Here is a 21,539-nt window from a genome sequence, read left to right as displayed (position 1 = left end):
GATCAATAGAACGGAGTAGATATACAATACACAGTAGAAAATTATAGTAATCTTGTTTTTGATTAATGTAAAACTTAAGCTTTGGGAATAAGAATTCACTATTGGGTAAGAGTTTGGGGGAAAAGTAGAAAGCACTCCGGTAGAAACTAGTTATAAACCAATATCTTACACTATTTATAATATAAATTTAAAATAGATACACGATCCAGATATAGAGATATCATAAATAAATTAGAAGAACGTGAAACATTATCTATAAGATTTATGAACAGGAGATGAATTTATGAATAAACAAGAGATAAAGAGCATTTTGAAATGTAAAATGGATAATTTTGATTACCTTAAAAAGAATTTGTACAAATAAAACCAATGTAGCCATAATTAGAAGTAAAGAAGAAAATTAGGGGAGAAATTTATAGCTAGCTTCTCAGAGAAAGGTCTTATAGCTCAAATATATAGAAAACTTTGCCAAATTTATAAAAGTCAGAGTCATTCCCCAATTGATAAATGGTCAAAAATATGAATAGGCAATTTTGAGGTGAAGAAATTAAAGCAATAATGTAGAGATATGAAAAAATGTTCTAAATCATCATTGAGTAGAAAAATGCAAACTTAAACATCTTTGAGATACTTATTAGATTGGCTAAAATGATGAACAGCTTGGAAAGGAAAACCTGGGACACCAGTACACTGTAGTTAAAACTGTAAACTAATCCCACCATTTTAGAGAACAATCTGGAATTATGCCCAAAGAGTTTATGGTATCAAAGTATTGAAAACTGAGGGGATACCCATTAATTGGGAAATGGTTGAATAATTGTGATGGAATACTACTTGCTATATTCAACAATGAACAGGTTGATTCTAGAAAAACAACATGGATGTGGATCAAAGCATAGTATTTTCACCTAATTTTGTTGTTGTTGTGTACTTGTTTCTTTTTCCTTTCTTGTATTTTTCCCCTTTTGATATATCTATATAATATATATGTTTGCACAGCATAACAAATACAGAAATATGTTTAGAAGAATTTATGTTTAACTTAGATCAGATTATTTGTTGTTTTGGGGAGAGGGAAGGGGGGAGAGAGGTAGAAAAAATTGAAACACAAAAGATTTTACAGAGATGAATGTTGAAAACTATCTTTGCATCTATTTGAAAAAAATAAAATACTATTAAAATTTTAAAAAAAGGAAAAACATGGAAAGATTTGGATGAAAAAATCAAGAGTGAAATGGGCAGAACTAAGGGAACAATTTTTAGAGTAATAGCAATATTGTTCAAAGATTAATTGTGAATAATTAAACTATTCTGAGTAATATTAATATTCAAATCAACTACAAAGAATATATGAAAGAAGATATTTCCAAAGCAAGAACTGATCTATGGATGCATGTATTATATGATTTCACATAAATATCTGTGTCAAATGGTGGGCTCTAAAATGGATTTGGAGAGAAAGCTTGGAATTCAAAACATAAGAAAAACAAATAGCTGAATGAGTAAACAAATAAAAGGAAACTACTTTATTTCCTAATGTACTGAGACTCATTTCAAGTGAGATGTCAATTTTCATCCTCATTATCTCAAAATTTTAAATGTCAAATACATCTGAGAGATCATTCTTTCTTCCTTCTATGAAATGATACCATTATAGTTCTCTGAGAGACTTCCTGACTTCCTTTTTAAATTTTTTTATTAGCAGTCTGTCCCCTAAATATAAGCATATTGTACCATCCTCCCATCCCCTAAACCTTGGGTTTTCTCTATCTCTTGCCTCATTGACCTCTTGTACTTGCATGGCTTCAATGGTCTTCTCTAATTGGATAATTTTCATATCTATATCTAGTCTCTAATTCTCTTCTGAGCTACAGTACCACATAGAATGTGGGGGAAAATTTTAAAGGGTACAAATATGGACTGTATCAGGAAAATTTCCCTAAAAATTAGGGGGAAATCCCTAATAGTTCCAGAAAGGCTGCCTCAAAACATGATAGATTATCCATCTTTAGAGATACTTACATAGAGTTTAGTTAAGTCAGATATGTTATAGTAGGGGTTACTTTAATTATCATTTCTAAAATTATTTGGGGTTTTTAGTGGTGTGCATGTTCAGGACAAGTCAGCAATATAATATGGCAACTAGCAGTATGGAGGCAAGAAAAGAATACCAGCTTGGACTGCACTGAGAGAGATGGAGCACATTGTATTTATAATGAGCATTGCATTTTAGGAAGAGCATGGATAAACTGCAGAATGTCCCAGAAGACCTGAGTCCATGCTCAATGAGCAGGAGTTGGAAAAAATTAGGAAATAACCTGAAGAAAAGGCTCATAGGGAACATGAAAATTGTCTTCAAATGATTGAAAAAGTGCCACATAAACAAGATATTAGACTTGTTCTGATTGACCATAGATGGTAGAGGTAGGTACAATGGACAGAAGCATCAAATATGATTTTAGGTCTACTATGAGGGGAAAATTCACATAAAGCTCTCCAAAAGTAGAATGATCTGAGGAGATAATGGGTTTCTCCTCCTAGGAGAACTTCAAGAAAGGACTAAATGACCACTAGTTATGTGTTGTAAAAATTATTTGGGGCATAAACTGGACCACTGAAGTTCCTTCTGACATTTTGTGATTCTATAAACTGTGTCCAGAGCTCAGGATTCCTCCACTCTGATAAGATCCTAAGTGCAATCCTGTGTTCAGTTTTGGAGAGACTGTAGGAGAGAAGGAGAATATCTGGAGGACAATCAAGATGGTGAAGGGCCAAGACAAATGAGGATCATATCCTTCAAAGCACAATTCACATACTGCCTCCTTCAAAAGACTTTTCCTAATTTTCTCCATTTGATAGAACTCCCTTCTCATCCTTTTATATAATTTCACATATTCTTCATATGTATTTATTTGTATATATGTGGTCTCTGCCCAGTAGAATGTAAACCCCTTAGCTGTTTTCATTTTTTGTCTTAATATTCTCAATACCTAGTTAGTGTCTTGCACATAGTAGGCACTTTCAACAAAAGTTTATTGAAGTTAATTAAGGATCTAAGGCTTTTAGCCTTTTGAAGAAAAGGGGGTAGTGTGTTTTTAAATATATGAAAGCTGCCACATGAAAAATGGCATAATAGTGTGCTAGCCAGTGGAGGACTGGCACCCTAGGTGGTATCCATCTGTGTAAAAGTCACTTCAGGTTTCTGGGGGAGGAAGGGAAGAAAATGGTAGTAGATTAGGTAGGAACAACTCAGTGGGATTTTGTTGCCTTTCTCTTTAGGGAAGTTCTTTATCTAAGTACTCACTGATTGCTGTTGTTATACAGATTTGGGAGGTGATTGACATAAAGTGAGAAAGTTGAGACTTGATTTTCAGAATCTTATGTTATATTGCTTGACCTAGTTACATCTCCATCCCCCTCCAGGGACTCCCAGAATGCTTTGAGTTTGTTGCATTACATGGTCAGGAATGGCACACCTGTTTCAAAAGAATAAGAGTTAAAAACAAAAACACAGAAAACTTGTTAGACTCAGTCTCCAGGGGCAGAACTGAGAACTTTGAGTAGAAGGTGCAAAGAGGCAAATTTTGGTTTCCTTTAAGTTAAAACTTTCTAACTAGAAGATGATCTCCAAGTGAAAGGATAACTACTTAGATGTGGTGTACATAGGATGATCTGCTAGCTTCAGGTTTCATTTTGTCCAGCTAGGATGAAAACTAAGAAAGCTTAAAACTAAACTCATCATTTTCCCTCTCAAAACTGAGTTATTCTGTTTCTGTTACTACTTCTGTTTATGGTTTCATCATCTTTCTGGAACCTTGGCTAGAAATCTATCATTTTTGAGAATCCCCACTTTGGCCACTTTTACACCTATTAGTCAATTTGCCCTTCCTTTAAAATATGTCTTATTAGTCTTTTTTTTTTTTTCATTCCCAGTGTAACTACTTTTATTAGGCAACTATTATCTTTTTTGTTGTTGTTTGATCATGTCCGATTTTTCATGACCCCCATTTCGGAATTTTTTAGCAAAGATACTGAAGTGGTTTGCCATTCCCTTTTCCAGCCCATTTTCCAGATGAGGACGCTAAGGCAAATGGCGTTAAGTGATTTGCTCAGGGTCACACAGTTAGTGTCTGAGGCAGGATTTGAATTCAGGCCTTTCTCACTAAAGGCCTGGCACTCTATCTGCCCTCTGTTATCTTTGGCCAGGAGAATTGCCATAGTCTAAAAATTGCTTTCTCTGGTTCCTATCTTTTACTTATTTGATTCTTCTCATTTACCAGATAAATTTTCCTAAAGCAAAATTTAGACCCTATTATTCTCCTGCTGAAAAATTTGTATTAGTTCCCCCAAGACATAGTATGTGTATCTTCTTACTCTAGCATTCAAAATCCTTCATGATTAAGAGGATGGTCCAGAACTATATTCCTAGTTTTATTCTCCCACTAGTACCCTTCCACCTTGTATTCCTTCCAAAATGAGCTATTTAATGTTCTTTCATTCTTTCCCTCAATGCTAGAGAAATCCTATTTAAGTATTTAAATTTTTTTCCCCACCTTGTACTGATTCACTGCCCCATTTCCCACAGCTATTTTATTTCAATTCTTCTTCCTTCCTCAAAACCCCAAAGCCATACACCAGTGCCCACTCAGCAGATAACACAATTTATAGGTTCTGGGATCAAGGTGACCTTAGAGACCATTTTTGTCCAAACTGATCATTTTTCAGACAATGAAGTTTAAGCCCAGAGAGAGGAGAAGGGACTTCCCCAGGAACACCAAAGTCCCAGGTAGGCTTCCTCCTTTGTGGAGACGATCCAGCCAGGAGGCACTGTGGTACAAAACCCGTCATTCACATCCCAGTTCAGCTTTTTACCACCTGAGTGACAGGGACCCTCATCTTATCTGGGGAGATAGAGACCTTAAACACCTCATCTATAACAGGAGGGGATTAGAGCGGGTGCCATGGAAGATCTTTGTTTATTCATCCTTTCTTTTTCTTGACCAAACTTCTTGATTTTAGCCAGTTTTAGAATGAGAAGCTCAATCAGAATCTTGGTAAAATAAGGGAATTGGAAGATGATGGATCCCTTAATGTACTAATGGCTCTATCTTTGGCCCTCTTTACTTTTCGGTTTTCTCTCTCCCTCAAACCCCTCCCACAGCTTCAGCTGTCCCTTCCTGCCTCAGCCCTGATCTCCAGATTGAGCACCAGGCCTCCACATCGAAGTATCTATTTTTGTTAGTCAGACAAACATCTATTAAGAACCTCCTAATGCCAGGATAAGTGCTGGGGATACACAGAACTGCAAAAGAGTCCCTGCTCTCAAGGAGCTTAATGGGGAAACGACATGAAAACGACTTTGTACAAACAAGCTGTATGCAAGATAAATTGGAGATAATTAATAGAGAGAAGGCATTAGAATTAAGAGGCATCAGGAAAGTAGCATTTTAGCTGGGACTTGAAAGGAGCCAGAAAAGACAGTGGGCAGAGATGAGGAGAGTTCTAGGCAAGGGGGACAGCCAATCTGGGAGATGGAGGGTTTGTTACTGGATCAAGTTGGTTGAGGAAAGTATAAGACCATGAGGCAGTAGGATTTCCCAACATAGCAACATACAATCATAAATCGTGTATTTCAAACTTCAAGGAATTCTTCTATTCAAGGATAAAGAATTTCAGGCCCAGAAAAACTAAACAAATTGCCAGAAGTCACACAGGTTGTATGTGGCAGAGGAGGACTGAGGAGGAAAAAACAAATTCAGTACTACAGAACCCCTCAAGTTATCTGTTTGTGTTCCCTCTGTAACTTCTACAAGGGCAGAGGCAGTAGTTTTTCTAATCTTTATTCCCCTCCCCCTCCAGCAACTTGCAGAATATTTTGCACCCATTAAGTGCTGAATAAGTGTTGAAAAACCTGTCGATTATGTTTGATAAATGACTGGCCCCGGGCAGGTTTTCTATCTTATTACAAAATCATAGAATCTCTGAGTTGGGAAGAACATGATTCACTATCATGTTATTTTCTTTTCCTTAAGACCTACTCTCCTTATTTCTTTTAATAATATCGCCATTTCTTCAGTCACTGATTTAAACCTCAGACTCATCTCTGCCTTTTTCCTTTTCCTCAGCCTCCCACATCGAATTAGTTGCCAACTCCAGCCTGTTCTACTTCTTCATTATCTTCTGAATCTGTCCCTCCTTTTCATTCCTACTGTAGCCTTATTACCTCTCCCAGGCCACTGAAATATTCACCTGGCCATTCTCCCAGACTCTAAAAAGTTGGTGAGTTTACATATCATTTTTATTATAGAATTCAATGTAATTCAACTCAACATTTATTAAATGCCTGCTATGCACAAGAAATCAAGCTAGAGAAAATACAAATAACAACCCCTCTCCCCTCCCCCCCCCAATTTTCTACCATGTGGATACAGCTTGCACACGGATAAGAGCATGAGAGTTTAAGAAAGTAAAAAGGCATTAACAATTGAGGACCAAACAAATTGTGGTATATGAATGAAGTGGAATACTATGGCATCATAAATGATGATAAAAGGTATGGTTTTAGAGAAACCTGGTTATCATATCCATTGATAAAGAGTGAACAGAACCAGGAGAACAACTTATAAAATAACAATAAAATGCAAAGAAAGTCTTTGAAAGGTCTAATCAATGTAATGACCTATTACAATACCAAAATAAGGAATGATGCATGCTGCTCATATTCTGACAAAAACGGATACAGCCTACAGAATAAGACATATTTTTTAAACATGGCCACCTGTTTTGTTTGACTGTGCATATTCACTATAAGGGTTTTGTTTTTATTTATCTTCCCTCATTCCAAGGGAAAGGGGAAAGGTAAAAGAAAAAGAAGCTATAGAGTTTTGAAAAATTAAATTTAAATAAAAAAATTAATTGGTGAGGATTGGGAAGCCTTAGGTTAGAAGACCTAGCTGAGGAGGTAACATCTGAGCTAAGTCTCAAATGAAGTGAGGGATTTATACAGGTGGAGATGAGGGGAGAGTATAATCTAAAAATAGGAGACAGTTTATAGAAATATTTGGAAGAGACAGTAATATATCATGTTCTGGGAATAAGTGGAAGTTCAATTTTGCTGCAAAATATAAAAGAGAATAGTAATCAAAGCTAGATAGTGAAGGGTCTTAAAAACTTGGCTCAGACATTTGTTTTTTGCCCTAGAATCAATTGAGACAAAAAGCTTTAGAGTTAGGGAATGACGAAGTCTGACCTGTACCTTAAGAAAATTGTTTTGGCAGTAGGATGGATGATCAGTTGGAGAAGGTAGAAACTGGAACCTGACAGCCCAAACAGGAGGCTTTTACACTGGTTTAGGGAAGAGAGCATGAATGAACTAAGATGTTGGTAAGTTTCAATGAAGGGAAGGTAGCAGATGTGAGAGATATTACAGAAGTAAAATCAATCAAGAATGACTCAAAGGTTGAGCATGGGTGATTTGAAGAATAGTAGAGTACTTAATCAAAATAGAGACTTTTGAAGCATTAATAAGGAAATTTGATGGGGTTTTTTTTGTTTGTTTACATATTGAGATGTCAAGACATTTAAGTAGAGATGTCAACTGAGAAATGAGTGTTATGGGAATGGAATTCAGGAGAAAGATTAAAGCTATATTTTAAGTTTTGGAACATATCACTTATCAGGCTTATAGATAGGTGTACAATTTATGAATAAACAGAGATGGAGAACAAAGGTGTAAAAAGGTGGTAGAATTATCTTATAGAAATGATCATTGAACCTATAAGAGCAAGGAGATCACTAAAGGAGAAAGAACAAAGTGAGAAGAAAAGAAGGTCTAGGACACAGCCTTGAGGGATATTAATTCCTCTTGAAATATGGACAATGAAACTTCAAAGGAGACTGAAAAGGAGGACTCCCTACCAGGAGAATCAAGAGAGACCAGTGACATAGAAGATCGAAAGGAAGAGTTTCCAGGAGTAGGGATCAAAAGTTGAAGAGAAGTTAAGAGAGGAAAAGAGCTAAGGAAAGGCCATTGGTTTTACCAGGTAAGAGATTTTTTGGCAACTTTTGAGAGTAATTTCAGAAAAGTGGTGTGGGTGATGAGAAAGAGGAGACAGTGAATAAAATACTGTTTCTGTGAACTCAGCAATGAAAGGGAGGAAATATACTGGAAATCACAAGAAAGAATAGGAAAAAATGTTTTTAAGATGGAGATTTGAGCATGTGTGCAGACAGCATGGAAGAAACTAAATGAAAAGCAGAAGATAAAAAGTGAGAGGAAAACAGTAATTGTTAAGGAGGAGAGATTTACAGGAGGAAATGGGTTTAAAGACTACAATTAGAGAGTTGGATTTCACAAGAAATAGGTTCATCTCTTTTTCAGACTGGAATTGATAGGGATAGAGTAAAAGAGATGAGTGATCTCATGACATACCCATTTGTCTTAGTAAAGAAATGAAGTGATCTATTGGTAGGGATAGGATTCAGAGGGATGGGGGATAAAAGAGATAAGAGATGGTTTGGAATAACTATTGAATGAAGTGGATAGAAAAGTGGTCTTAAAAAAAGTTACTCTATAGGAAGGCCTAGTTAAGATTAGATAACATCAGATTTTAATGGATCTAGTTATATGACTTTCTTCAAAGAAGTTCAACAGTCAAAAGTAAGGCAGAGAAGACAAGTGCCGGAAGTTAGGATTCTTACAAAGTGATGTCATTTGTCTAAATTTAGCTTGGTACTTAACAATTCTCTAGTTCAGAGTTCACACCTTTCACACCTTTAAGAGTTCACACATTAGCATTGGAGATTCACAAGTTCAGTGCAGGAGATTCTCAAGTCACAGCTCCCACAATCCCACTCTCGAGGAGGAGTCAACCTTTGAGTTCACACCTTTAAGAGATCATATATAAGAAGCTCTTGGAGCCTCAGCCAAGAGTCAGTGGAGGAGATTGAGAAGCCAGAGACTGTAGTCGGGCAGAACTGGAGGTTCAGAAGAGAGGCTGAAGCTGGAAGAGGCAAAGGACTCTTGGAACCAAGGAGGGAGATAGGCCTCTAAGAAAACTAACCAGGCTATTTTGAAAGAGACAATAAAGGATCTGAACTTTTAACAGCTGGCTGCATTTGAGATGATTATTATTTTGAACTGAAACTAAGGCTGCCTCCAGAAGCTCCCCAAGAAAACTGCTCCCAAAGAATGATTATATTCTAGAGAAGAGAACACTATAGGAGATGAGTCTCGGTTGAGGATTAAATGGTGATAGGACAAGGTGATTCAAGAGTAAAACAATTTATGGTTAAACTGGTTTACCATGAGATTATGTCTGAAGAATGCTAAGTGAAGGCAGAATAGGAATTAGGAAGGAATGGAGGGTCTAGAATTCAGTGAAGATGAAAACTAGAATTAAAAGGAGCAAAGTAAAGTTTGATTTGGTATGATGGTAAATTATGTTCAGAAAGAAGAATTTCAAAGTTTAAGATCATGGGGGAGGCACAGTTGGTAAAAATTAAAGGCATGACCACTCCTATGGGTAAGTGATGGAAAAAAGACTTAGGTCATAGGAACTAAGGTGATGAACTCAAAGACAGTGAATAAAGGGAACAGCAACATGTACATTGAAGAAGAAAATAAGTTTATCATGAATGTATATGTGTAACAGGTATCCGATTTCTGCCTTCTTGATAGGCGAAGGGAGTGGAGGGAGAAAGAGAATGTGGAATTAAAAATAAAGGATGAGGGATAGAGACACTTCAAACTGGGTACTGAACTCCTTGAAAACATAGGAAAATTGGTTTGAAGGTCCATAAGTTACAAGGATAAAGATGATTGGAATAAACTTCAAAAGAGAAGATAGTACTAAATGAGAATGAAAAGGGATCTTTTGGAAGGGACATCAAGAAACGAGAAGTATGACTATTTCTCCTGGTTTAATGTTTCAAGTTTCCCAGGAAAAGGAGTGCTCCATCGTAGTGCAAAGTGTAATCAGGAATAATTTTTTTTTTCCAGAGGGATTTGGGTTTCTATTAACACCAAAAGATAGAAGGAATGTGAAATAAAGAGCTGCAGGATAAATGGCAGTTTGCTTACAATAGAGCAGAAATTCCAAAGGGTACAATGGAATGAATGGGAGGCCACAGGAAGAATTTTGGAGGGATAGGGCTGGGTTGAAGAGGACTCAGAGTGCAAAGGGAGGTAAAAGTAGAAAGGAATTTTTCACATCAGCAATGCATTTATTATTCTTCAGATGAGAAAACAGGTCTTGTAAGGGTAAATGAATAGTCTCAGGTCAGAAGACTAGTAAATAGCAGTCAGAATTTGAACCCAACATTTCTAAATTTAATATTCTTTCCTTGATAAATAATACTCATATACTAAATGTGTTACTTTCTATGTATATATTTAATTCATCTCATGTTCTATAATGATTTTTTTCCATTGCGAAGGCAGTAATTTATAAGTAACAGTATTGTTGTTAAAGACACTTAAGACTAGTAGGATTCCTATCTTTACCTGACTAAGAAATCTTGGTCTTAAGAAGAGATGTTAAACTGTTCTTTCTCCTCTCAGATTTTATTGAGTTTAGTCAGGAATCTGTTGTGTAAGACTAAATAGTAAAATGTTCCTATCTTCAGTGATCCCATCTGAACTACTTATTGCCATATCATCCTGTATAAATCACTTAATCTCTTAGTTTCTCAGTTTCCTCATTTATAAAATGAGAGGGATAAACAAGGTGATCTCTAATGATTCTCTTTACTCTCATTTATGACCCTGGGGTAGCTCCGGTGGATAATAAATCAAAAAGTATCTTCCCTCCAACACATACACTTTTATACCAACTAATTTCTCTACGTTTTAGCTTTCTCTGAACCTTTATGCAACACCCAGCAAATACATATCATTAATATAAGCATAATCAAGCAAGATAAGTCATCAAAACCATAAATGGATATATTAATCCTTTTACAACCTAGTAAAAAGAATTAACAGAGATACCAACTATATCTAGCTGCATAACTGGGTAATTTGTTCTAAGGCTAAGAGAAATTCATCTGTAAAAGGGGGAAATAGCACCTGTCTCACAATGTTGTTGTGAGGATCCAATTGAGATCTTGTTTGTAAAGGTTTTCTCAAAGTTCTGTCAATGCCAGCTATTCTTCATATAACCAAGATCTTAGGCATTTCTCAAAAATGACTAAGGTGGCTGACATGAACCTTAAAGTATATTCAGATTTTGAGCCAGATTGTGGAGGACATTTTCTTCAAGCTAGAATTATGGAACTGGGATTCTGCTTTGAGCCTCAGGGTTCCCTCTGTGTGGTCATGCGTACTTTTAATGGCACTGTCCACGGTGCATGCCCATGGCCACATTTTCTAAAGCTAATCTTTTGCACTTAATTTCAAACCATTTTTTACTTTAAAAAGTCTGAATGCCTCATTGAGAACTGCACGTGTAGTATGTGCCAAGACTGGAGTTTCAAAGTTCAGCTATTTTTGAGTTATTTGACTGGACAAAAGGTCGCAAGATATCTTTCACAGCAGGGAAAGTGTATTTTTCCACATGTTTATAGTGTTTTGAAATGGCTAAAGTAATTTTCCTTAAAATTTCCATAAATAAATAACTTTCACCCATGGCATGAGTTGTGAAGACTAGCTAGTCTGTAGAGTAGCAGAGAGAACATGGGACTGGGAATCAGGAGGTCTGCCCTAAGTCCAGGCTCCTGACACTAATCTCTATGACTTTGGGCAAGTCACATGGCATCTAAGCCTCAGTTTCCTTATATGTATGAAGAAGTATAATTCTATAACCTATGTCATGAGGCAGATAGAAGAAAAACATTTTGTAAATCTTAAAAGTGACAGATAAATGTAGATTACAAAGTTTGGCTTTCAAGTTCAACTTTTCTCATTGTCAGACATATCTAGGGGTGAAAAAGTCCCCTTTCTGAGGATGCTTGTCCTCCACAGATATTTATACCTTGTTTGATCATTTCCTAGGAGGATTTAATGTAGAAACCCTTCTTGTGCCCCTAGAGTTTATCTCCTTGCCTTTTCTCCTGTTTATATTCCTCCCAGAGCTGATTCTTTCACCTTTTCCTGATGTTATCCCACTATGTCTTCTTGTAACCCTCTCTGAAAATAGTTACTTTGTTTTCCCAGTTCCCTTTTGTAGGATGACCTCTCTCTCAGCTCGGCCAAGGTGCAACCAAGTCCCTTAACTTCCTAACCCTTAGTTTCCCAACAGTAAAAATGAAGTTTTCACGAGAGAGCCTCTTGCAGCTCTAAGTCCTTTGCTACCAAGTAGATTTGGTATCTTTGCCTTGCCAGAATTACTCTTCCTGGGGGGAGAAGAGGGGTGCATGACAGAGAAAGGAAGAAATCCTTTGGTTTATATGACAGTGCAAATCTCTGGATATATGTGACTTTCCAACCTGCCCTATTCATCCTCAACTACCTCCACAAAGAAGAGGGAAATTTCCATGGTATAAAGGACTACAAGGCAGTTTTCTGGATCAACAGGTCATTGTTGCTTCTCTCTTTTTTATCCCATCTTTCTCTCCCCCGGTGCAAAATGTACAGGTTAAGCTTTTAAAATAACAGGGAAATGCCCCACCTCCAGCTCTGTGTCTCCATCTGGATTCACTGGTATGATCTCCTGACCTTCCCAACAGGTCTTTTAAGGTTCCCTTAACTGTCTGCCCCCACCCCCACCCCCACCCCGTACGGGGCCAGGCTAGCCTTATCACAGCTACCCCCTATTTGCATTCTTTAAAAAAAAAAAAAAACCTGATGTCCAGTTTTGTACATATTTTTCTTTCCCTGAAACTATGCTAGTATCTTTCTCCCCAAACTCGTATGTTGGCATGGGTCTGGTATGGGCATCCCTTCTCCCTGTTTGGCACTGCCTAGTGCCGGTCTGTCCCCTCCCTGCCTGCCTATCTGGCACCAGCCCGTGGCCACCCTGTCCTGCCTTTGCAGCTCCTCTACAGCTCTCCAGCCCCCGTCCAGCCTGGCCAAACTTGTATCTGGCCCGGCTCGGTCCGTCAGTCTGTTAGTCCGTCTTCGCACCCTCTCAAGTCTTGGCTCTCTTCCTTCTTCCCCTTCCCAGGCTCTGGGGATCTGAGGGACAGAGGTGTCCGTCATTCGGCCTCAAGTCCCCGTCAAGAAGGGTCGGTCCCTCCACGGTCCCCTCCTCTCCCGCCCCCGCCCCACCCCCACCCCCCGGGGCCGCGCACTCCCAAGTCTCCTCCCCCGGAGCAGGAACTGTCCCGCCTGCTCTGAGCCCACAGACCCCGGCCACCGCCAGGAGGGATCAGGGGGAAGAGCCCCTGCTGTCCTCGGAGCCGTCCCGGCGCGGCCCCTTCAGTGCCTCGGGGGCTGCGGCGGCCTGGCCCTGCTGGCGAGCGCCCCACGTCTCGACCCTCGGCTCCTGCACCCCCGGGACCTCCCGAGACCAGCCGTCTGGCCACTCGCGTCCCCCCAACAAGGCTGCGGGAACTTTGTCGAAGCCCCAAGCCCGGGCGGGTGAGTGGGGGGGCCCGGCCTGGCCGGGGCAAGGCGGCGGGGGGTTGGGGGCTTCGCGGGGCTGGAGGGGGCCGCTGGGGCGGGGTAGGTGAGCTTGGCCGGGCTGGGGGTGTCGCCCTGCCCCGCTCCCTGCCCTATGGGGGCCGAGCCGCCTCCGCCGCCGGGCGGGTGCGCCGGGCCGACTGCGGCGGCGGCGGCTGCGATTGGCTCAGCGGCCCCATCCGGGGACTGGGCGCAGCGCTGCTCGTTCGCCCTAAAGGTACCAATATGGCGGAGGTGAGCAGGGAAACCGGGCAGGAGCGGCGGGGCTGGACCGGGCGCCCGCCGGGCTCGGGCGACTGCCTAGCCGGCCCAAGGGACTCTGGCCGCCCTTCGCGGCCTCTCCTTGGGCCGGGCGGTTGGCTCCGGGACCCTCCGAGGCTACCGGGTCGGTGGTGGGGCTGGCTGGGGGGGCGGGAGCGGGCTTGAGCTCCTCCGGGACTAGGCCGCGGCGACGGCGGCGGCAGCGGCCGCTCCGGCTCGGCGCTGGCCCCAGCTCGGCCAGGGGATGGAGAGGGGACCGAGGCGCCCGGCCGGGGCCAGTCTCGGCCCGGGGATGGTCATAGCGCCCGGCCCCGGGAATCCCTCCCGCCTGGGGTGACGCGGGGAACTGGCGGTACCCGCTCCCCTGCTCTGGGCTGGAGGTAGGTGGGTGGAAACCGGCGGAGCCTCCGTCGACCCCCTCCCCCTCAACCTCCCGGGGCCGGATTGCAAAGCGGGCAGTGGGCTGCGCCAGCGCTCCGGGGCCGGGGAGGCAGAGGGAGCGGCGGCAGCTTCCTCACCCCGCGGAGCGAAAGGCGAGGGGAAGACCTCCGGCCCTGAGCTGGGGCTGCGCAGCCCCGGGGCTTGGGACGGCACTTTCCTGTGAGCGGCGGGATGCGCCCCTCCATCTGCTGGGGACTTGCAGGCGGAGCTGGGAGAGCCTGGGGTCGGGAGGCGCCCCAAGGGAACAGGTTAGGACCCTCCCCCACTTTATCCCGCAGCCCGAGCTGCACCCCCAGCTCCCCGGCCCACTTTGAAGCGTTTGGACTCAGGATGGGGGGGGGTGCTACTCGGGGATCCCCCGGGAGGATGGCTCGAGGTGAGGGTACTGAGCTGTCCCTGCGCGGAGTTGGCGATGGAGAGGGCAAGCCCCCACCCTAGTCCGGAGCTTTCCCGCAGGCCCGGGAGGGGGAGCGGAGTTGTGCGACGATGGAGCTGGGGGGTGGGGTGGAGCGGAGCGGGACGGGCCGACGGAGGGAGGGGCGGCTGGCGGCGGGCGGGAGGGCTTGCAGGCCGGGAAAAGGTCGGGGTGGGAGCTGCGCTCCACCTCGGGCAGCCTGAGCAAGCGAGCAGCAGCATCCCTGGGACGGAGCCCAGCCGGGAAGCGGGAGCCACTGCATCCCGGCAGCCGGGACGGGAACGCTAGCGGCCGCGTTTTGGGGGGACGAGAGGCTGCGCCCCGGGCCGGGCCTCCCGCGCCCTCCTGGGAGCTGGCTGGAGGGAGAGCGGTGGGGCCAGGCCGGGAGGGCAGGGAGAGGTGTGGCGTCGTTACAATGGGGGGTCGGGAGGCTCGTTAGCTGCCGCTGCGACGACGGGGCCGTAGGGAGGCGGGGATGCCCGGGAGGGGATGGCGGAGCAGCCGCGGCGCTACCAGCCCTTTGCGCCGGTTTCGCTTCTCCGGAGCTTGGTAACTTCCTGAGCGAAAAGGGCGGCTGGAAGTTGCCGGTTCGCGCCGAGCTCCTTTCCCCCCAGCCCGCGGCAAGTCTGCGGCGCGGGGGACTTGGGGAGGAAGAGGAGACGGCCGGGAGGGGCCGGGGTGGGGGGAGCGGGCCGGGGCCGCGGGGCCGCGGGCCGGGCTGCGGCTCCGGTGCGGGCTGCCTCGGGCCCCGCCTCCCGCCCGTCCAGGAGCCCGCTGCGCGCCGCTCCTCTTTGGGCTTGGCGCCGTTCGCCCCCCTCCCCCGGCCCGGCTGTCCTAACCCCGCTTCTCTTATTCTGTCTCCTTTCTAGGCTTCCTTTGGAAGTTCGAGCCCAGGTTTGTCCCGTTTCCTTCCCCCTTCCGTGGTCCCAGCGGGCGGCGAGTGGTAACGGGGCTTGGAGGAGCTCTGGCCCGAGGCACCCCCCAACTGCAGACTAGATGCTCTCAGCGATCCTCCGTTTTATTCTGTATCCTATGATTTAATTGCTCGAGGAACAAAACAGTCCTAGTCTTTTTCATATGACTTTTTTGTTTTTAAACGGGACCAGTTGGGAAAATTCACCTTTAGTTCCACAGAAGTTAAGCGTATAGGTAACAAAAATGAATGTTTGCTTTTTAAATAGTATGTGTCTTGACTCTTAGCCATCAAATTTGGGGCAGGCCTGAAAAAACACTCCTTTAGAAAGTTTTCTTGGAATACTGTTTAGTTACTAACTTCAGATTTTGTTTTGAGATTTTGAAAGATTAACTCGATACTAAATATTGACAGTTACTTGTTCTTTCTGGACTGGGGACCACATAATACTGCTTTCCCAACACAATTTATTTTGACTCACATAGATTAAATTTATTTTGCAGGTTTTGAGTTGGAAACTTAAGTGGGCTGGTGTCCTAATGATTATCTATGAAATGAGAAGATTAGATTAGAAGGTCTCTAAAGTCCTTTCCAGTTCTGTTTATGAGTGTGATCAAAAAGGAAAAGTCTATATTAAAGTAAAAATTTAAAGGGAACAGGGAAAGTGACTGACTTCTCAAGGTGCTTTCAGTAGAATCAGAAATTATTGTCACATAACTGATTATCATCCTTTAAACAGATTTCTTTAAATAGCATTAAGTAATTTATATCCAAATGACAATATTTGAGGTTAGTAGAATAGTTATCATTACTCTTAAGTAAGTTGGTTTTAGTATGATATAAAGGGATTTAAAGATAATTTTCACTAGAATACATTTCAGAAAATGTTTTTAAAATTTAATCCAGCTGAGGGTAATGCCTTCTCATTGACAATACTTGGTTAAAAAACAAAACAGCAGCACTTAATACATTCCCATTCATGTAGCATTAAGGCCACAGAATTCTATCTAAATTTTTTAAAAAGATATCTAAATGGAGGATATCACTTCATGAACGAAGAAAAATGCTATAGGCTGGCAAATTTTTCTAAGTTGTTTTTTAAAAAAAAAACATTTAATTGTGAATGAAAACATTACTGTCCCAGTCTGTCCTTTATATATATATTTTTGTGATAATAATTAAAATAAAGTAAAATTAACGATTTTATAATTCTAACCACCTTAAGTGATGATGATAGTTGTTTTTTCAGTTTTATTTTACTCAGCTATCTGCTATTTTATAGATATAAGTGAAAAGAAAAGTGAAATTGATGACAAATTACAGTCTTGGTAACTAAATAAAGCACCATCTTCTTTTAAATTAATCAACTAATACATATATTACAGACACATTTGTGCAAGAATCTTGCAAGGCTCCCAGAAAACTTTGTAATCATTGTTCCATATAATTTTGCAATTAAAAGGGACATACAGAATCTGTGCCCTTACAGTACCATAGAAATCTTTGGCTGGGAGGACATAATGTAATTAAACCTCAGAGCTCAAGAATGAGAAGTTCCCAGGAATTATCCAGAAAACAAAATTTAGTAGCATATATTTTATTTTAGTCCTTTCAAACTGACATTTCTTTGGGGGAGTGTGGGGGGGGGGGGAATGGTCCCTTTATGGTTCACTAAAGCTTTAATGTTCTGGTAGGTATAGCCATCTCTTGAGACAGGCTTTTTATTTATTTATTTGTTTGTTTGTTTTTTTTCCTTAAAGATTATCATTACAGAAATAAACTTAAAAGAATTATATTCTATTGCAATTGTATTTACTTAGGAATGGTGATTGGGGTTTTATGAAGTCAGAAAAAGTATTAAAATGGTTATGGGGTTTTTAAATAGTGAAAAATAATTGATCTAATTGAATGAAATATCAGTGTGAAACAAATGAAGGAAAGCTAATTTTTTTCTCTTAAATTTAGTGACAGGGCTCTTGAGAGTTTGTCACTAGTTTGTCATTTTCTGTTTGTTTTCTTATTGAAGAATACTATTGCCTCTGTTTAATTTTGATATTGAAAGGAAGATGAACAAACTGATAAGAACTAAAGATGTAGCATCATACATGAAAATGCTGGGGAAATGTCTTAATAAATGCCTTTCTCCAAAATAATCCTTAAGAACTTTAAAAAAATTTTTTATCATTTAGCTTTAAGATGTAATACGAAATAAGTCTAACACTTTTATTTTACCATAACAATGGAGCTTTACAGAAATGAAAAAGTGACAACCCTTTCACAGAATGAATTGCTTTGGCAAACAGATGGCCCATAACTAACCAGGTTTAAGAAATTGTTTCCTCTCTGAAAAATGTTTTCCTTCTGTATGAACTAAGCCACTTTTAAAAAGCAGGAGATTTTAATGATGCATCTTGGTTATTTGTTAAACACCTATTTTAAATAAAAACTGGGAAGATACAGAAATAATTAGGACTCAGCCTGCCCTCATGAAACTTGGAATCTGTCAGCCGAAGAGATTAAATTTCTTTTTGCCTGTGTGGGCTGTGTTCTCATTTTGCTTTTGTTCAGATTTTTAAAGTAAATTTGACTTTATTATGTCAAAAATAAAATTACCTTATTAGGGCTGCCAGAATCCTAGCTCTAGAGCTGGTGTAAAGGCCTTTAGAAGCCAAGTCATTTAACCTTTTCACGACACAGGAGAGGAAGCCAAGTTTTAGAAAGTTTAATCTAAGGCCACATAGCTAGTAAAATCTGTGTCACAGCCAGGATTTGAGCCCAGGTTTCCACCATTGACTGTTAAGAGTCAAGTGTTGTTTCAGGCCCATGCTTTACCGTGCTTCTGAGCCATGTCTAAACCAGCTTCTTTGGAGGAGCTGAAGAACTAGGAAGCCTTCTTAGGTAGTAAGGGTAAAGAAGCATTAATGGGATCTTGTATTATTGTGCTTTATTTTAAAGGCTACAAGGAAATGAATTTAATGAAACATGTAGACCTGTAGTTTAAAGAACACAATTTTACTTTGTACACATTTTATGGCTATGTCAAGTGACTTGGGTTATTTTTATTATAGTTGGGTCTTTGTCTTCTGAGGATCATGATTTTGACCCCACTGCTGAAATGTTGGTACATGACTATGATGATGAAAGAACTCTTGAAGAAGAAGAAATGATGGATGAGGGCAAAAACTTCAGTTCTGAAATAGAAGATTTAGAAAAGGTAAGAAAGATTATTTTATGGTACTGTTTAGCATAACGAGATTAAAAATATTAACAAAGTTTAATATGAAGGAATTCCACCCAGTGATTTTAGAGCACAGTTAATAATTTCTATTGTTAAATTCATTTTATCCTCATACTACCTCTGTGAGGGAAGTATGGTGACAACTATTATAGCCATTTTACAGTTGAAGAAACCAAGTCACAGTCGTGTAGTGACTTATCTGTCATAAATTATTTGTAGATCAAATTAGAATGTAGGTTTCTTGAATTCCAGCACAGCATTTTTAATAGAAGACAATACCTTGCCATTTTAGTCCTGAATTTATGCCAAATAGGGAATACTTCTAAAAATATTTAAAGAGGATACATTATATATTTAACTTTTACATGTTGATCAGTAAAATATTTCCTAATATCATCTTTTAAAAATCAAACATAGATACTCTATTTTGCATATCTCTTTCACAATCAATGTGATATTTCCTTTTAAAAATGCATATGAAACAACTAGATAGGAGAAGTATTCCTAGGTGCTAGCTTCTGGAGCCTAGCTACATTATTAGAAAAATTTTATTAAATATTACAAATGAGTGGTATTCAACAAAGAACTAATTTACATATGTTATATACCCCATATATTTACATCTAAATTAATAAGAGAAAAATAGGTAAATGGAGAGAGAATACACTCATCTTCTAGATGCTAACTTTGCCTTGATAAAAGAGGACCTATATGCAAAAGATATTTCTTGAAAATTCTGTCTTATTTAATGCATCTTAGTATATTTGAGTGTATATGTAATATATGAGGATGGAGAAGAGAGGGCAAGACTATAATTTAGTTTTTCTTTCTGATTGTAAATATCTGATAGGCATGACACTTAGGAGATTTTTTTGTATCTTGTGTCATATGTTTAAATGTCTAATAATTATTAAAATTTGGTTGCTACATTGGTCACATAAAGCTCCATTTATCTAAAACTAACCATCTTCTTTGTATGTTTCTACCCAGACTAGAGCAAAGGTTATTTTCTTAGTTACATTCCTTACTCCTAGTACTCATAATACTCAACATTTATGTAACATCTTTTGCCTGGAGAATTCAAAGAACTTCATATCCTCAAATAGCCCTGTGGCCTGATATATTTATATTTTTTATTATTTACTTTTATATCATAGGTAGAACCTTGGGTTCTGTCTGTTGATGTTGAGCACTCATCTCTTCTTTTTTCTGACCTGCACAGATGCAATTAGATGTATTGAGTTTTTATATTTTGTTGACAGTCTGAAGTCTGAGCAAATATTCAAAGATATATACTCTATAAATTTCCCATGAAAACAAAGCAAATTGGAAATTTAGGGAAATATATATTAGGAAATTCTTTGACATAAGAAGAAAATTCCTTTTTTTTACCCTCTACTGAGAGATGGATAGAGTGACCACAAAAATTGTTTTGGTGATGAAGCTTACAAAAGAAATGCTCAGTTAGTTGTTGAACCTTTACAATGCAGCTTTGGACTTTTTCTGGGCTAACTTCTCTTCGTGTTCAATAGTGTATCCTTTCTACTTTTAAGTTCAGAAGAGTTAGTGAGCTAGGTTTATTAGGTAACTGTCCCATAGTAGCAGAGCTATGATATAGAGTTAAAGTCAGGCTACCAGGTTAGCAGCTTAATTTTCACACATCATTCAAGCGTTAGATAGTAGCATGCCTTCCCAGATAAATAGGGGATAGAGATCAGAGGAAGAAAAAGGGAGAGTGTAAATTTTCCCTTTATATTTTCAGTCAATCAGTACTTTTCCCAAATTTTTAAAGTTTGATTTGTGATCTTTTGAATTCTGTTTTGGATATATTTGTGTGTCCTTGAAGACAATCCATTCCTCCTGAACAGAAGAGAATGGAAACAGATTTCTTGTATTTGAGTTTTAAGTCTGAAAACAGAATAAAATAATTGAAATTTGATTGGAATTCTTTTATGTGATGTTGAATTTTCTTTTTAAACAATGGCTCGTTTTCATTTTTCAGTGTTTTATATAAATTTTTATCATGCTCATCATGCATGTGTCTTTAGAAAGTTATTTTGGAATTTGGTGAAAGGGAGATTATTTTGTTTTATCTAAAAACTTATGTATAAGTTGATATAAGGTTTTGGAATGTTTAATTAAGAAAGGCAAAAAAAATAACCAAAATGTAGAAGCCCACAAATTTTTTTAACCAGTTTGACCATCTTCCTGTAGATTATATGTTCCATTAGTTAGAGAATGATACATTGAACTTGGAGTCGGGAAGACTGGAGTTTAAATCCCATCTCTGTCTATGAGCAACATATTTTACTTTAGCTCTCTGAGCATCAGAAAACTTGTTTGTTTGGGATGGCTTTGTTGGCTTTGTAGTGGTATGAGGAATTCCTGTACTATGTTATCTTACATATTCCTACTGGGAAGTCTACCTTTTTGAAGAGTCCACTTTAACAAGTGGTTTAACCTATGTTTTAATGAACTTTTTACAAAGATAAAGAAAACATCTTTAAAGAGTTAGAGGAAAAAATCATTACTAATAGAAAGCTTTTATTGAGTTTTATTGAGTTCCCAGTGTGTGCTAGATTGGAGATCCAGAGAGGTATAGGATATAATCTCTAACCTCAGATAGCAGTCTGACTGCTCGGTCTTCATTTACTTATTCATAGGGCATGGGGATATCATAACCGTGATTTTCATTTTATTTGGGAATTCC

General features: G+C 40.1%; 1 protein-coding gene across 5 annotated transcripts in view; it reads left to right on the top strand.

The window, feature by feature from the left end:
• The first annotated feature begins 12,569 nt into the window (after positions 1-12,569).
• MIER3 (MIER family member 3) overlaps positions 12,570-21,539 on the top strand; it is a 30,141-nt gene continuing 21,171 nt past the window's right edge. For 2 of the 5 annotated variants that reach the window (XM_051990922.1, XM_051990914.1), the window contains exons 1-3: positions 13,772-13,795; positions 15,548-15,572; positions 18,660-18,805. In XM_051990922.1, coding sequence (XP_051846882.1) covers positions 13,787-13,795; positions 15,548-15,572; positions 18,660-18,805 — 180 coding nt within the window. In that variant the 5' untranslated portion in view covers positions 13,772-13,786. Of the gene's footprint in view, positions 13,520-13,725; positions 13,796-15,547; positions 15,828-18,659; positions 18,806-21,539 lie in introns of those variants that run through there. The other 3 variants (XM_051990945.1, XM_051990929.1, XM_051990937.1) reach the window with 3 other exon arrangements.

The sequence above is a fragment of the Antechinus flavipes genome, chromosome 1 (genome assembly GCF_016432865.1).
Source record: "Antechinus flavipes isolate AdamAnt ecotype Samford, QLD, Australia chromosome 1, AdamAnt_v2, whole genome shotgun sequence".
NCBI classification, from domain to species: Eukaryota; Metazoa; Chordata; class Mammalia; order Dasyuromorphia; family Dasyuridae; genus Antechinus; species Antechinus flavipes.
The sequence above is the reverse complement of the archived record's forward strand: the minus strand, read 5'-3'. Positions and strand labels throughout refer to the sequence as shown.